Raw genomic sequence first — 15,048 nt, 5'->3', positions numbered from 1 at the left:
TAATCGCAGCACAATGACCCCTGGGATGGAGAGGGGAAATCAGCCAGGGTTCCTGCTCCTAATCGCAGCACAGTGACCCCTGGGATAGAGAGGGGAAATCAGCCAGGGTTCCTGCTCCTAATCGCAGCACAGTGACCCCTGGGATAGAGAGGGGAAATCAGCCAGGGTTCCTGCTCACTGCCCAGGTGAGAAAACTGTCAGAGGAGCCAGGATCAGTTTGGCTGTGATCCTATTCTACTGGTGTGCAGGGACCGAGCTTCACTGTACCGCCATCTCACTGCAAACCTGAACCCGGTCCCGGTCCGGTTCGGATTCTCTCCCACCCATCGGGATCCGGGGCGGGGCCAGTGTGGGGGCGGGGCTAGTGACGGGCGGGGCCTGTGCGGGGGCGGGGCTAGTGCGGGGGCGGGGCCTGTGCGGGGGCGGGGTTAGTGCCGGTATGAGGGCGGGGCCGCCAAGCTCGGCTGTTTCCGGCTCCCATTCGCTCCGAGGCCGAACCGTGCTGTCGCAACACATCGCGACACTTCCGGGTAAATCTCACCGACGGCAGCAAATCCGTTAGACGGCAGTGTTCTGTGAGAGTGACAGGGGCAGAGAGAGAAATAAAAATAAATAAATCTAGAGACTGAAGTAGGACGGGGTCATAGTAATACCGAGAAACAGAGGAGCGAAAGAGAATCCGGGCAGTGGAGATACTGAGAGATAAGAGAGAAATGGTGGAGAAGCAGATAGAAACAGAGAGTGAAACACTGAGGGCAACAGAGTGAGAGAGAGAGAGAGTGAGACAGGGAGAGAGAGAGTGTGAGACGGAGAGAGAGAGAGTGAGACAGGGACAGGGAGAGAGAGAGAGAGTGAGACAGGGAGAGAGAGAGAGAGAGAGAGAGAGTGAGACAGGGAGAGAGAGTGAGTGAGACAGGGAGAGAGAGAGAGTGTGAGACAGGGAGAGAGAGAGAGTGTGAGACAGGGAGAGAGAGTGAGTGAGACAGGGAGAGAGAGAGAGAGAGAGAGACAGGGAGAGAGAGCGAGGGAGAGAGAGAGAGAGAGAGAGAGACAGACAGGGAGAGAGAGAGTGAGACAGGGAGAGAGAGTGAGACAGGGAGGGAGACAGGGAGGAAGATAGGGAGAGGTAGACAGCGAGAGAGGGAGAGACAGAGAGCTAGGGAGAGGGAGACAGCAAGCGACAGAGAGGGAGAGACCAAGCTTTTGGTCCTCTGCCCTAATTTCTCCTTATGTGGCTCGGTGTCATTTTTTTGTCTTATAATACTCCTGTGAAGCGCCTTGGGATGTTTTACTACGTTAAAAGGCGCTATATAAATACAAGTTGCTGTTGAGCTAGAGAGAGAGACAAAGAGAGAGTGAGAGCGATAGACAGATTTAGAGATGGAGACTGTAACGTATTGGAAAGAGGGAGATAGATCACTAAGTGTGGGCGACCGAGAGCTTGGTGTCTTGTAACTACTAGTCCAGAGAAAGGAGTACTTTGATTTAACCAGTTTAAAAGAGAAGAATAAAGGGGTGGTAACACTGAAGGTGATATTACTGGGGTGTCCTTGTAAGTACAAGCAACACAATCGCCATATCGAGGAGAGGGGGTAGGATTAAAATTTAAGATAGGAAGAGAAAAGATAGCTGTGTTGATGTGTTTTTCTCCTGTGCTCTCCTGAGAACTGACAGAAAGGGACGGAGAGGCACTGTAAGACCAGTCGACAGTTTCGATTAGAGGCTGGAAGAGAAAGGACGAAGGGAAGGAGCCAGCGGCAAGAGGATGTGGCTGCAGCAGCGTTTGAAGGGGTTACCGATGCTGCTCTCCAGCAGCTGGGCCAGGAGAATGCTGGCAGGCCTGGGCATCCTGCTGATCTTTTACTGGTACCTAGCTTCAGAAGGTGGGTTCAGGCTGTTCCCTGACTCTGCGGATCCCAGGACAGTGACAGACAATTGCCTTCAGGTAGAGACCCAACGATGGAAGTCAGCAGTAGACCACAGCAATGGCCTGATGAGTCAGATTGATGGAGAAGACCTGGGACAGTTATCTGGCCCAATTGTGGTTGGCAATGGTCACCTGGTCGTGGACGCTCTCTCCAATCAGCTTTGGGTGGCATCGTCTCCTGCCTTGGGCCTTGCTGCCATCCACCTGACGGACTATGTGCCACTGGTAGCTCTGAAACCGCTCAGCGCCCGTTCGGTGTCCAGAGCTGCGCTCATCCACTTCCAGGAGGGTCTGGTTCGGTTGTTCCAATGTATCCAGATCGGATTATCCCACAAGTCCCGGGAGTGTGTCACCCTCCGTGAAGATGTGATTGTGCATCGGAGCAGGCCCCACCTCCTACTGCAGAGGATTCACATCTCCAACCCCAGTGATAGGGCGGCAGTCTTTGAAGTCAACAGCAAGACGCCCGTCATTGGAAACAAATTCTCCTCCAGCCTGGAGAAGCACAACGACCAAGAGTTTGTCCTCTTATCGGGGAGAGCGCTGACGGAAAAAAGGGAGACCATTCTGGTGGTGGTGGCCACAGAGAAAATGGCCATCAGGCTGCAGGTGGCAGCAAAGTCCGAATTCACTGAGCACGTGGTGTCGGTGGTTCACACACTCGAGTTAATGGAATTAACAAAGGTGGAAGAATCGTTCAGTAAACTGAGAGAGGCGGCAAAAACGGAAATGTCTGAGCTGCTGAGGATGGGAGCAGAAGAACTGTACCATGAGCATCAGAAGGCGTGGGGCGATTTAATAATCTCAGGTAAGCTACAACGTGTGGCTGGGATCGGGCTCCACTGTGACACCTCCAATCGTTCAATAACCAGCTGACATGCGCTGTCTAGTTTTTTTTAAATATTCGTTCACGGGATGTGGGCATCGCTGGCAAGGCCAGCATTTATTGCCCATCCCTAGTTGCCCTTGAGAAGGTGGTGGTGAGCCGCCATCTTGAACCGGTGCAGTCCGTGTGGTGAAGGTACTCCCACAGTGCTGTTAGGGAGGGAGTTCCAGGATTTTGACTCGGCAACAATGAAGGATCGGCGATATATATCCAAGTCAGGAACAGGCACAGACACGCTGGGCCGAATGGCCTCTCTCTGTGTCGTAAATTTGTATGATTGTGTCGTAAATTTGTATGATTCTATGTGTGTGACTTGGAGGTGATGGTGTTCCCATGCGCCTGCTGCTCTTGCCCTTCTAGATAGTAAAGGTCATGGGTTTTTGGAGGTGTTGTCGAAGAAGACAGTTTTGTGTAGAACAGCCATTGTGCCCCTGGAGAAGAGGGACAATGCACGTGAGAAAAGGGCCAGGAGCCTCTGTATTAACCTGCACAGCGAGACCGCGACCCCATACGCCAATGTGTGACGCCAGCTCTCCCCCCTCCCATAATCTGATTTATATTTCTTTTCTGCAATAACAGGGTTCATTTAGCTATTGATCGGTTTCAGCCCTGCTTGTTTGTTTCTGGTAAAGGCAAGTTGGGTTTTGCTCGGTTCTGCTGAATGTTGACCCTGTCCTTCAGCCACAGCTTGGCGTGATCTAATGACGCTGATCCAGAGAGGCAAACTCTCGATGGTGCGATCAGCTCTTCGTCACGTGGGAAGCAATGATGCAAAATTCAGTGCTGTGACATTTCATGGTGTAACCGACACACGGGGCCTGAGCTGGGAACTGTTAAATCAGCCGAGGGCACGGTTGGTGCAGAGACCCAGTGCTCGGTGCCCACTGCCTGGTGCTCGGGCTGGTCAGTGAACTTGCTTCTAGGACTCTGCAAACAGGAGTTAGGCCCCACCCCTCCCCCCAGCCTGTGTCCCCACCCCCCCTCCCCCCAGCCCGTGTCCGCCCACCCCTCCCCCCAGCCTGTGTCCGCCCCTCCCCCAGCCCGTATCCGCCCACCCCTCCCCCCAGCCCATGTCCACCCCTCCCCCCAGCCCACCCATCTCCCAGCCTGTCCCTTCCCTGAGGTGCAGACGTGTTGTTTATAATTGTGCCCCTCTTTGACCCATGGACATTTGGTGAGGGGCTCAGTCTTTCCCCGGGGAGTAAATCTCACTCGCGGTGTGACAGGTTCACCGGCCGGGGCTGCTCGGAGATTCACCTCCTGCTCTGGGCTGATGCCGGCTGCTTTCAGCTGGGTTGACGTTTGGGCTCGGTGTCTCCAGGCTCCTGACTGCCATATAGGGTGTTGGGCTAGTTCCCCTCCTCTGAGTATGCAGTCAGTATCACTGTGACGCCTTCTGTAGTTAAATAGCCCTCGGCACTCGAGCACGGAGGGGGAGGGGGGGGAACAAAACGGGAACTGACACGAAACCCGAAGAGCTGCTCGATGCCATGCGGTGGTAGAACTCGGGATCGGGGCACCTCCCCCCCCCCCCCCCCCCCCCCCCAGTCTGGGTCATGCTGGCCGGGGGCACTAGCTTCTCGGGTGGGTGTCAGTGTGTCAGTTCTTCATGTGACCCGGGGCTGGTGGGATGTGGGTGAAGTTTACCCTCGGTGCCCGCTGTGAGCTGCCTCTTTCTGTTCCAGGTGTGGAGATGAAGAAGATCACCGATGCGCACACCCCTTCCAGCGTGACGGTGAACAGGACGCTCTTCTACGTTCTTTCCACATCAGCGGCTCCTCTCCTGGACCTGCGGAGCGGGGCGGAAGAGCGGGAGAAGCTGGAGGCCAGCCTGAATTATGCGGACCACTGTTTCAGCGGGCACGCCACCATGCACGCGGAGAACCTGTGGCCCAAGCAGATCTCCGACGTTGCTCACCTGCTGCAGCTCTCCAACTTGTGGAGACTCACGCTGCAGAAGCGGGGCTGCAAAAGCCTGGTGGCTGCCGGCTCGCACGGCATGATCCAGGGCATGGTGATGAGCTTCGGGGGCCTCCAGTTCACCGAGAACCACCTCCAGTTCCAGGCCGATCCCTCCGTTCTGCACAACAGCTACTTGCTGCGAGGGATTCATTACAACAAGGACCTGATCAACCTGGCTGTCTTGCTGGACGGAGAGGGCAAGCCTTTCCTCCACGTCTCTGTCAAACCTCAGGACAAGCCGGTCAGGCTCTACGGCTGCGAGGCGGGCTGCATGAACGACCCGGTGGAGCTGACCTCCGAACTTAAAGGTCACATATTTCCCGTCATGGTAACGCGGCCCATCACCCCCTTGCTGTACATCTCGACCGACCTGACTCACCTGCAGGCACTGAGGCACACGCTCCACCTGAAGGCTATCCTCGCTCACGAGGATCACATGGCGGAACAGTATCCCGGCCTCCCCTTCCTCTTCTGGTTCAGCGTGGCGTCGCTCATCACCCTGTTCCACCTCTTCCTTTTCAAGCTCATCTACAACGAATACTGCGGCCCAGGTGCCAAGCCCATATTCCGGAGTAAGGTATAAATCTTCCGCGGGACCCCCCCGTCTCTGCTTGCTAGCTGGGAACGATGCTACATTCTGACTCTTGCAATCTTTCGCTGAGATGGGGACACTTTGAGTTTGTGGTGCTAAGAGGGATTTGGTTTTCTTTTCTGGTGAGACCTTAAAACCCTTTCACCAGCACAGATTCCCTGATTCAAAGTTGAACAGCGCTCTTCCTGAGTGACGTAGATCAATTTTCTAGTTTGCACTACAAACTTTAGATTTAAGTAAAATCGGAGCTTGTGTTTGTGTGAGTGAGTGTGCCTGGTTCAAGTAAAACCCACTGGAAAATGAACCAACAGTAGCTTTATTCCAGCTCATTCTCGGTGTTTGTGGTGTATGCACAGAGTGCAGGTGATGGGGACACTTTCTACTTCATGGAGATTACACTTTGGGGATTGATGTAATGTAACGGGGAGGCAGAGCGAGATATATCATTTCCGACTGATTTGAAGCCGTGCCCAAATTGAAGAGCTGCCCTGTGACACCAGCCTGGCTCACTGGGCCTGAGGGTGTGGGGCAGAGTCTCTGGGCCTGAGGGTGTGGAGTCTCTGGGCCTGAGGGTGTGGGGCAGAGTCTCTGGGCCTGAGGGTGTGGAGTCTCTGGGCCTGAAGGTGTGGAGTCTCTGGGTCTGAGGGTGTGGAGTCTCTGGGCCTGAGGGTGTGGAGTCTCTGGGCCTGAAGGTGTGGAGTCTCTGGGTCTGAGGGTGTGGAGTCTCTGGGTCTGAGGGTGTGGAGTCTCTGGGTCTGAGGGTGTGGAGTCTCTGGGCCTGAGGGTGTGGAGTCTCTGGGCCTGAGGGTGTGGAGTCTCTGGGCCTGAGGGTGTGGAGTCTCTGGGCCTGAAGGTGTGGAGTCTCTGGGTCTGAGGGTGTGGAGTCTCTGGGTCTGAGGGTGTGGAGTCTCTGGGCCTGAGGGTGTGGAGTCTCTGGGCCTGAGGGTGTGGAGTCTCTGGGCCTGAAGGTGTGGAGTCTCTGGGCCTGAGGGTGTGGAGTCTCTGGGCCTGAGGGTGTGGAGTCTCTGGGTCTGAGGGTGTGGAGTCTCTGGGTCTGAGGGTGTGGGGCAGAGTCTCTGGGCCTGAGGGTGTGAAGTCTCTGGGTCTGAGGGTGAGGAGTCTCTGGGTCTGAGGGTGTGGGGCAGAGTCTCTGGGCCTGAGGGTGTGGAGTCTCTGGGCCTGAGGGTGTGGAGTCTCTGGGCCTGAAGGTGTGGAGTCTCTGGGTCTGAGGGTGTGGAGTCTCTGGGTCTGAGGGTGTGGAGTCTCTGGGCCTGAGGGTGTGGAGTCTCTGGGCCTGAGGGTGTGGAGTCTCTGGGCCTGAGGGTGTGGAGTCTCTGGGCCTGAGGGTGTGGAGTCTCTGGGTCTGAGGGTGTGGAGTCTCTGGGTCTGAGGGTGTGGAGTCTCTGGGTCTGAGGGTGTGGAGTCTCTGGGCCTGAGGGTGTGGAGTCTCTGGGCCTGAGGGTGTGGAGTCTCTGGGCCTGAGGGTGTGGAGTCTCTGGGTCTGAGGGTGTGGAGTCTCTGGGTCTGAGGGTGTGGAGTCTCTGGGCCTGAGGGTGTGGAGTCTCTGGGTCTGAGGGTGAGGAGTCTCTGGGCCTGAGGGTGTGGAGTCTCTGGGTCTGAGGGTGTGGAGTCTCTGGGTCTGAGGGTGTGGAGTCTCTGGGTCTGAGGGTGAGGAGTCTCTGAGTCTGAGGGTGTGGAGTCTCTGGGTCTGAGGGTGTGGAGTCTCTGGGCCTGAGGGTGTGGAGTCTCTGGGTCTGAGGGTGAGGAGTCTCTGGGCCTGAGGGTGTGGAGTCTCTGGGCCTGAGGGTGTGGAGTCTCTGGGCCTGAGGGTGTGGAGTCTCTGGGTCTGAGGGTGTGGAGTCTCTGGGTCTGAGGGTGTGGAGTCTCTGGGTCTGAGGGTGAGGAGTCTCTGGGTCTGAGGGTGTGGAGTCTCTGGGTCTGAGGGTGTGGAGTCTCTGGGTCTGAGGGTGTGGAGTCTCTGGGTCTGAGGGTGTGGAGTCTCTGGGTCTGAGGGTGAGGAGTCTCTGGGTCTGAGGGTGAGGAGTCTCTGGGTCTGAGGGTGAGGGTGAGGAGTCTCTGGGTCTGAGGGTGAGGAGTCTCTGGGTCTGAGGGTGAGGAGTCTCTGGGTCTGAGGGTGTGGAGTCTCTGGGTCTGAGGGTGAGGAGTCTCTGGGTCTGAGGGTGAGGAGTCTCTGGGTCTGAGGGTGTGGAGCGGAGTCTCTGGGTCTGAGGGTGTGGAGCGGAGTCTCTGGGTCTGAGGGTGTGGAGTCTCTGGGTCTGAGGGTGAGGAGTCTCTGGGTCTGAGGGTGAGGAGTCTCTGGGTCTGAGGGTGTGGAGCGGAGTCTCTGGGTCTGAGGGTGTGGAGTCTCTCGGTCTGAGGGTGAGGAGTCTCTGGGTCTGAGGGTGCGGAGCTGGAGTCTCTGGGTCTGAGGGTGCGGAGTCTCTGGGTCTGAGGGTGCGGAGTCTCTGGGTCTGAGGGTGCGGAGTCTCTGGGTCTGAGGGTGCGGAGTCTCTGGGTCTGAGGGTGCGGAGTCTCTGGGTCTGAGGGTGCGGAGTCTCTGGGTCTGAGGATGCGGAGTCTCTGGGTCTGAGGGTGTGGAGTGGAGTCCCTGTGCCCTATCTGTAGTTTGGCGGGGGAGGGGTGACAGTAGTAACTGTGATGTGACGATGACTTTTTTCAGCGCAGTGACACCCCGCCCCCCTCCCCAGCTCCACCCATATTGGGGAGTCACTGCCCCTTTCGCTAACCTTGGGTCAGGGTTTATTGGGGGCTCGTGGGGCGGAGGTGAATGGTTTATACCTGCTGTAGTCGACTGTGTGTGAGCTTTTGCTGATTTTATTTATTGAACTGTGCTTGTGTGTGAATGTTCCGTGTGTCGTGTTCACTGTATTTCACAGAGGCTTCCTGAGTGTCCTACAAACACAACCCAATCAGCTGTAAATGATCAGACCGAGAAACGCTATATCCGAAACTCTCCATTACTGCACTAGTAATCCCTGCTCGGAAGTTGCTGTTATTCTCGAATGTAAATGGAGCCACGCCCTGCCCACGTGGCTTCATAAACAACCTCTGTTAACCATGGAGTGAAAGGCAGTGTGTCTGCCCAAGAGCAGCCAATGGTTTCTGTCCAGCAGGTACGTGGGGAAGTGCCCTGTGTTATTGGAGAGACACCCTGAGCTCTGTGAAATAGAGACTTAATACTCACACTTCAGATCAGACTCGTTTAAACAGAATGTTTCATGTTACTGACCTGTCCATTAGCAGCAGTTGGTGAGTAGATGGAAACAAACTGACCATAAATCCAGCCCTGAGTTCCATTTACAGGAGGGATGTTATTCACTTTTATTGTCTTCCACTTTAGTGCCCGAGGATTGTTTACTGACACGGATGGTGCACGGTCTTCATTCTGCCCAGCAGTGTGTGACCCTTGGTCCCTGACATTGTCCACTCCCAGAGCCCGGCCCGCTCTCTCCGGTCTCGGGCCCGCTCTCTCCGGTCTCGGGCCCGCTCTCTCCGGTCTCGGGCCCGCTCTCTCCAGTCCTTCGGCCTGCTCTTTAGGCAGCTGCCAAGTGCAAATAAAGCATGTCCCCATCTAGAGGGACAATCGGGTGGACAGTTTCTCACTCGCCTTCCCTCGCTGTGCTCACTTGTGCCAGTTTACAAAGCAGCATCCGCGGAGCCTGGGACCAGCTTGGCTCAGACAGCTCCTGGCTGTGGAATGGTGTATGGTGGAAAATATCTTTTCCAATTAGTGTACTAAAACCAGACCGAAAATAATTAGTACCACCCAGTGTTACGCCCCTGATTATTAATACCTTTCATTGTAATTTCCCTGAATGTTAGTACCATCCACTGTTACTACCCTAAGTGTTAGTACTATCCATTATTACTACCCTGATAATGCCATCCATTGTTACTGTTCCAATTGCAAGTACCATCTGTTGTTACTGCCCTGTTTTAGTACTGCCCTTATCACTTTTACTGAGGGCTACAGTCAGGGTGCTAGACGTTCCCCTGTCTGGTCTGATCTGTTTTCCTGCTGGACACCGGCTTCTGATTTTGGTTGCGTTGCTTTTTTGCTGTCTGATAGTTTTACACGTTTCCATGTCTGTTGGTTACAGTTTTCTCTTTGTCAATTAAACAGGATATCGTAAGAATTTGATGAAATGATTCTTGTCCCCTTTCATCATCACCTCCTGTGTCCATGTGGCTGTTGACATCTGTAGGTTTAGAGGATTAGACGGTGACGCGGCCATCGGCATCGGGCGAGAGTGCGTCTACAAAGCAATCCTTCCTCTCCCTTTTTAATAAATGAAGAGCACTGCTTTAATTTATTTGCTGAAAAAATGTGAAATTGAATTATAGACACTGGATGTTAGAGAACTGCAGCGAAGCTCTCGCTTGTAGCCGTCGTGTGGCTTTAACTGATCATTGCAGCAGAGCTTGACCTGGGATTCCAGACCGAAATCCACCTGAAAGACCACGGCTTCATCGTTACCTCCAGTGAAAGTCACCTCACATTTTCCAGCATGATACAGGCTGTGTAGTTCCTTGCGCTGGGTGAAAGAATCCTTTTCTAAATCGGCCGTGTTGACGTTTTTCATTGCTAGATTCAAAATTGTCATTTAGGGAGCGAACTGTGGGAAATAGTTTCTGATCCAATGCGAATGTTGTTTGGGGTGAAATTTCTGGGTGATTTTTCTAATAACGCTGTTAACAGTTTGAAATAAACACTATCACTTCAACAAATGACTTCTTGTTTGATTCGGGATTGATTGAGTACTGGTCACATATCCCAATGTTTGTGGCTTTTTGCAATATTTCATTAACAGGATTACCAGCGTCAGTAGCTTTTAAATATCAATCTTCTACTTTTCAGTATTACGTATTTCAGTGAGCGACACTGGAGAAAGTGTCCAGGTGCCGTTTTCTGTTGTCACATCCCACCTGAGGCTGTGGCTCCCGGCTCAGTGTGTGTGAGGATTGCTCGGGTACAATGGCCAGCACCATCTGCACTATTTCTATAACCTCAAACATTGGTTTAATTCCCTGTCCTATTTCATTTTTAACTCCCGCTGTGAATCGATTTATTCTGTGGCATCGATGCCATTTATGGACATTGAAAGAGCTTCCTCAATAGCTGAGCCGTTAACCGGAGGTGCTGGGTTCTATCCCTGTTTCACACTGAGTCAGCTTATCTTGGCCAGGGCACCAGCTCGGGGGGGACTAGAGTTGGGTTCTGTACCCCTAGGTTAGGGATGGGAAAATGAGCCACAGTTCCTGCTCCTGATCGGTTGACTTGATACCTCCTGCCAAAACGTGTATGTATTTGGACCTTGGGTAAGGTCAGGAACAACTGTGATGCACCCTGCAGTTGAATAACCTGTCAACACTCGGCCTAAACTCACAATGAATAATGGCACTTGGGTGAGGTAACAGGGCATATCCAACACCCATGGATCTGTACCCCAGTGAGAGTCGGCACCCATGGATCTGTACCCCAGTGAGTGTCAGCACCCATGGATCTGTACCCCGGTGAGTGTCAGCACCCATGGATCTGTACCCGAGTGAGAGTCAGCACCCATGGATCTGTACCCCGGTGAGTGTCAGCACCCATGGATCTGTACCCCAGTGAGAGTCAGCACCCATGGATCTGTACCCCAGTGTCGGCACCCATGGATCTGTACCCCAGTGAGAGTCAGCACCCATGGATCTGTACCCCAGTGAGAGTCAGCACCCATGGACCTGTACCCCAGTGAGAGTCAGCACCCATGGATCTGTACCCCAGTGAGAGTCAGCACCCATGGATCTGTACCCCAGGGAGAGTCAGCACCCATGGATCTGTACCCCAGTGAGTGTCAGCACCTGTGGCTCTGTACCCCAGTGAGTGTCAGCACCCGTGGATCTGTACCCCAGTGAGTGTCAGCACCCATGGATCTGTACCCCAGTGAGAGTCGGCACCCATGGATCTGTACCCCAGTGAGTGTCGGCACCCATGGATCTGTACCCCAGTGAGTGTCAGCACCCGTGGATCTGTACCCCAGTGAGTGTCAGCACCCGTGGATCTGTACCCCAGTGAGTGTCAGCACCCGTGGATCTGTACCCCAGTGAGTGTCAGCACCCGTGGATCTGTACCCCAGTGAGTGTCAGCACCCGTGGATCTGTACCCCAGTGAGTGTCAGCACCCATGGATCTGTACCCCAGTGAGAATCTGTACCCCAGTGAGAGTCAGCGCCCATGGATCTGTACCCCAGTGAGAATCTGCACCCCAGTGAGTGTCAGCACCCATGGATCTGTACCCCAGTAAGTGTCCGCACCCATGGATCTGTACCCTGAAGGGATGTGTGAGACACGATTAAAACTGTCACCATAAAACAATAACACCAAATTTACAAGTTGGGAGTGAGTTATAAATGTGGGATTAAATCAAGTAACAAGAATGAAGATCGTGGGGTAAGGTTATTATCTGAAGCTGGATTACATGATCGCCTTTTACTCTCTTATTACCCATCGCTTTGTAATTAAAACAAAAACGAGTCTAATGACAATTAAAAGTAACGGGAATGAGAGGAAAGTATGTAATGTCACGTGACTCCTGGGAGAGTGAGACATTTTATAGTCAGAAAATGGAATTAAAGAATTATTCACACAAACATGTTCATGAGTAACTAGTTCAGTGTGTTGTTACAGAATGAGGAGGAAGTGTGAGAATCCGAGTGCACAGACTGCGGGCTGGTGCTTGTTGAGGCCGCCAGGGGGCAGGATTGCTCCACGGTGACCAAAGCTTCCTCCGCCTCCGAGAGGCTGCACGCCGGCTCTACGCTGGCACTACGCCTACTGCACGCCGGCTCTACGCTGGCACTACGCCTATTGCACGCTGGCTCTACGCCTATTGCACGCTGGCTCTACGCTGGCACTACGCCTACTGCACGCCGGCTCTACGCTGGCACTACGCCTATTGCACGCTGGCTCTACGCCTATTGCACGCTGGCTCTACGCTGGCACTACGCCTACTGCACGCCGGCTCTACGCTGGCACTACGCCTACTGCACGCCGGCTCTACACTGGCACTACGCCTACTGCACGCCGGCTCTACGCTGGCACTACGCCTACTGCACGCTGGCTCTACGCTGGCACTACGCCTACTGCACGCCGGCTCTACGCTGGCACTACGCCTACTGCACGCCGGCTCTACGCTGGCACTACGCCTATTGCACGCTGGCTCTACGCCTACTGCACGCCGGCTCTACGCTGGCACTACGCCTATTGCACGCTGGCTCTACGCTGGCACTACGCCTACTGCACGCCGGCTCTACGCTGGCACTACGCCTACTGCACGCCGGCTCTACGCTGGCACTACGCCTACTGCACGCTGGCTCTACGCTGGCACTACGCCTACTGCACGCCGGCTCTACGCTGGCACTACGCCTACTGCACGCCGGCTCTACGCTGGCACTACGCCTATTGCACGCTGGCTCTACGCCTACTGCACGCTGGCTCTACGCTGGCACTACGCCTACTGCACGCCGGCTCTACGCTGGCACTACGCCTACTGCACGCTGGCTCTACGCCGATTGGAACCGTTACATTTAAGCGGCTGTCAGTGATGACGCTGCCGCAGCATTTCTCCCGGGGCTCACTCGCGGATAAATGTCAATAACAATCCAACCGACACTCACCTCCCCCCGCCCCCCTCCCCCCCCCCCCCCACGCCCCCGTTTAAATTTGAGCGGCGGAGATTTATCCGCACCTGTTTCTATAGAATTCATAAACAAACCCATGAGCAACGGCGGCAGGATTGTGCTGAGTGTGAACTAGAAACTGGGAATTGTACAATAAAACATGTGTCCTGGAGGGAGGAGCCTTCTGACACCATCAGGCACAACCGTCACTTACTGTGATTGTCACCATCACTGTGTCACTATCACTGTGTCACTGTCACTGTTCACCATCACTGTCACTGTGTCACTGTTCACCATCACTGTGTCACTGTTCACCATTACTGTCACTGTTCACCATCACTGTGCCACTGTCACTGTTCACCATCACTGTCACCGTCATTGTGTAACTGTTCACCATCACTGTGTCACTGTTCACTGTCACTGTGTCACTGTTCACTGTCACCACCACGGTGTCACTGTTCACCATTACTGTGTCACTGTTCACCATCACTGTCACTGTGTCACTGTTCACCATCACTGTGTCACTGTTCACCATCACTGTCACTGTATCACTTCACCATCACTGTGTCACTGTTACTGTGTCACTGTCCACCATCACTGTCACCGTCACTGTTCACCATCACTGTCACTGTGTCACTGTTCATATCACTGTCACCATCACTGTTCACCACTGTGTCAGTGTTCACTGTCACTGTGTCACTGTCACTGTTCACCATCACTGTCTTACTGTCACTGTTCACCATCACTGTGTCACTGTCACTGTTCACCATCACTGTGTCATTTTCACTGTGTCACTGTTCACCATCACGCTTTCACTGTCACTGTGTCACTGTTCACAATCACTGTGTCATTTTCACTGTGTCACTGTTCACCATCACTCTTTCACTGTCACTGTGTCACTGTTCACCATCACTGTGTCATTTTCACTGTGTCACTGTTCACCATCACTGTGTCACTGTATCACTGTTCACCATCACTGTGTCACATTCACTGTGTCACTGTCCACCATCACTGTCACTGTGTCACTGTTCACCATCACTGTGTCACTGTTCACTATCACCGTGTAACTGTTCACCATCACTGTGTAACTGTTCACCATCACTGTGTCACAGTCACTGTCACTGTTCATCATCACTGTGTCACTGTCACTGTTCACCATCAGTGTGTCACTGTTCACCATCAGTGTCACTGTGTAACTGTTCATCATCACTGTGTCACTGTTCACCATCACTGTGTCACTGTCACTGTTCACCATCACTGTGTCACTGTTCACTATCATTGTGTCACTGTTCACTATCACTGACTGTGCCACTATGTCACCGTCGGGTGGGGTGTAAATTGAGGTGCGGGGTGTGGTGTAAATCCTCTGCCAATCCGATATGCGCTGTTTCATGCTACTCGGGTAACCTATTTCGCCCCTATAGAATGTTACCGCACAGCAACAGGCCATTCAGCCCATCAAGTCTCCATTGGTGTTCTTTTTATCTGAGCCACCCAGTTAATCCCACTTTCCTGCTCACTCCCTGAACCCTTTAATATTCCTTATTTTCAAGCAACTATCTAATTCTTATTTAAAAGAATTGATGAACTCTGCTTTAACAAGGGTTTGCGGCAGAGAATCCCAATTTCTAAACATCCTCTGCTTTTTAACCTCCCCTTTAATTCTTTTTGTGATTACCTTCAATTTCTGGCCCCTCGTTACCATCTCACCAATTGGTGGAAACAATCTCTCACTGTTTCCTTGCTAACCCTCCCTCAGGACACCCCTAACCACACTTCTCAAATCTCTCTTCATCACTGTGACTCCTCATCCCTGGCACTATCCCAGTGAATCTCCACTGCACCTTTCCCCCATTGCCTTTACATCCTTCCTATAGTGGGGGCCCAAAGTGTGCACAATACTGCAGCTGGGGTCTGACTGAGGTCATACAATTTGCAGCAGGATTCTCGGCTGTGTAGGTGGCAGAGGAGCTGCTTAGCTCAGTGCTCAGGTGCTGTG

At 53.5% G+C, this 15,048-nt stretch overlaps 1 protein-coding gene across 2 annotated transcripts; it reads left to right on the top strand.

Moving 5' to 3' along the window:
* The first annotated feature begins 451 nt into the window (after positions 1-451).
* On the top strand, positions 452-10,116 carry kiaa2013 (KIAA2013 ortholog). 2 transcript variants are annotated; one of them, XM_085967147.1, is made up of 4 exons: positions 452-530; positions 1,675-2,735; positions 4,499-5,352; positions 9,512-10,116. In XM_085967147.1, exons 2-4 carry the CDS (start codon positions 1,766-1,768, stop codon positions 9,527-9,529), a joined length of 1,842 nt encoding a protein of 613 aa, XP_085823273.1. In that variant the 5' UTR covers positions 452-530; positions 1,675-1,765; the 3' UTR covers positions 9,530-10,116. The 2 variants fall into 2 exon arrangements, with proteins under 2 accessions (XP_085823273.1, XP_085823272.1); XM_085967146.1 differs by lacking the exon at positions 452-530 and having other exon boundaries at positions 537-2,735.
* Positions 10,117-15,048: the final 4,932 nt, after the last annotated feature.

Source organism: Somniosus microcephalus, chromosome 25 (genome assembly GCF_052327205.1).
Source record: "Somniosus microcephalus isolate GS21.2 chromosome 25, FLI_Smic_1.0, whole genome shotgun sequence".
Taxonomy (NCBI): domain Eukaryota; kingdom Metazoa; phylum Chordata; class Chondrichthyes; order Squaliformes; family Somniosidae; genus Somniosus; species Somniosus microcephalus.
The sequence above is the reverse complement of the archived record's forward strand: the minus strand, read 5'-3'. Positions and strand labels throughout refer to the sequence as shown.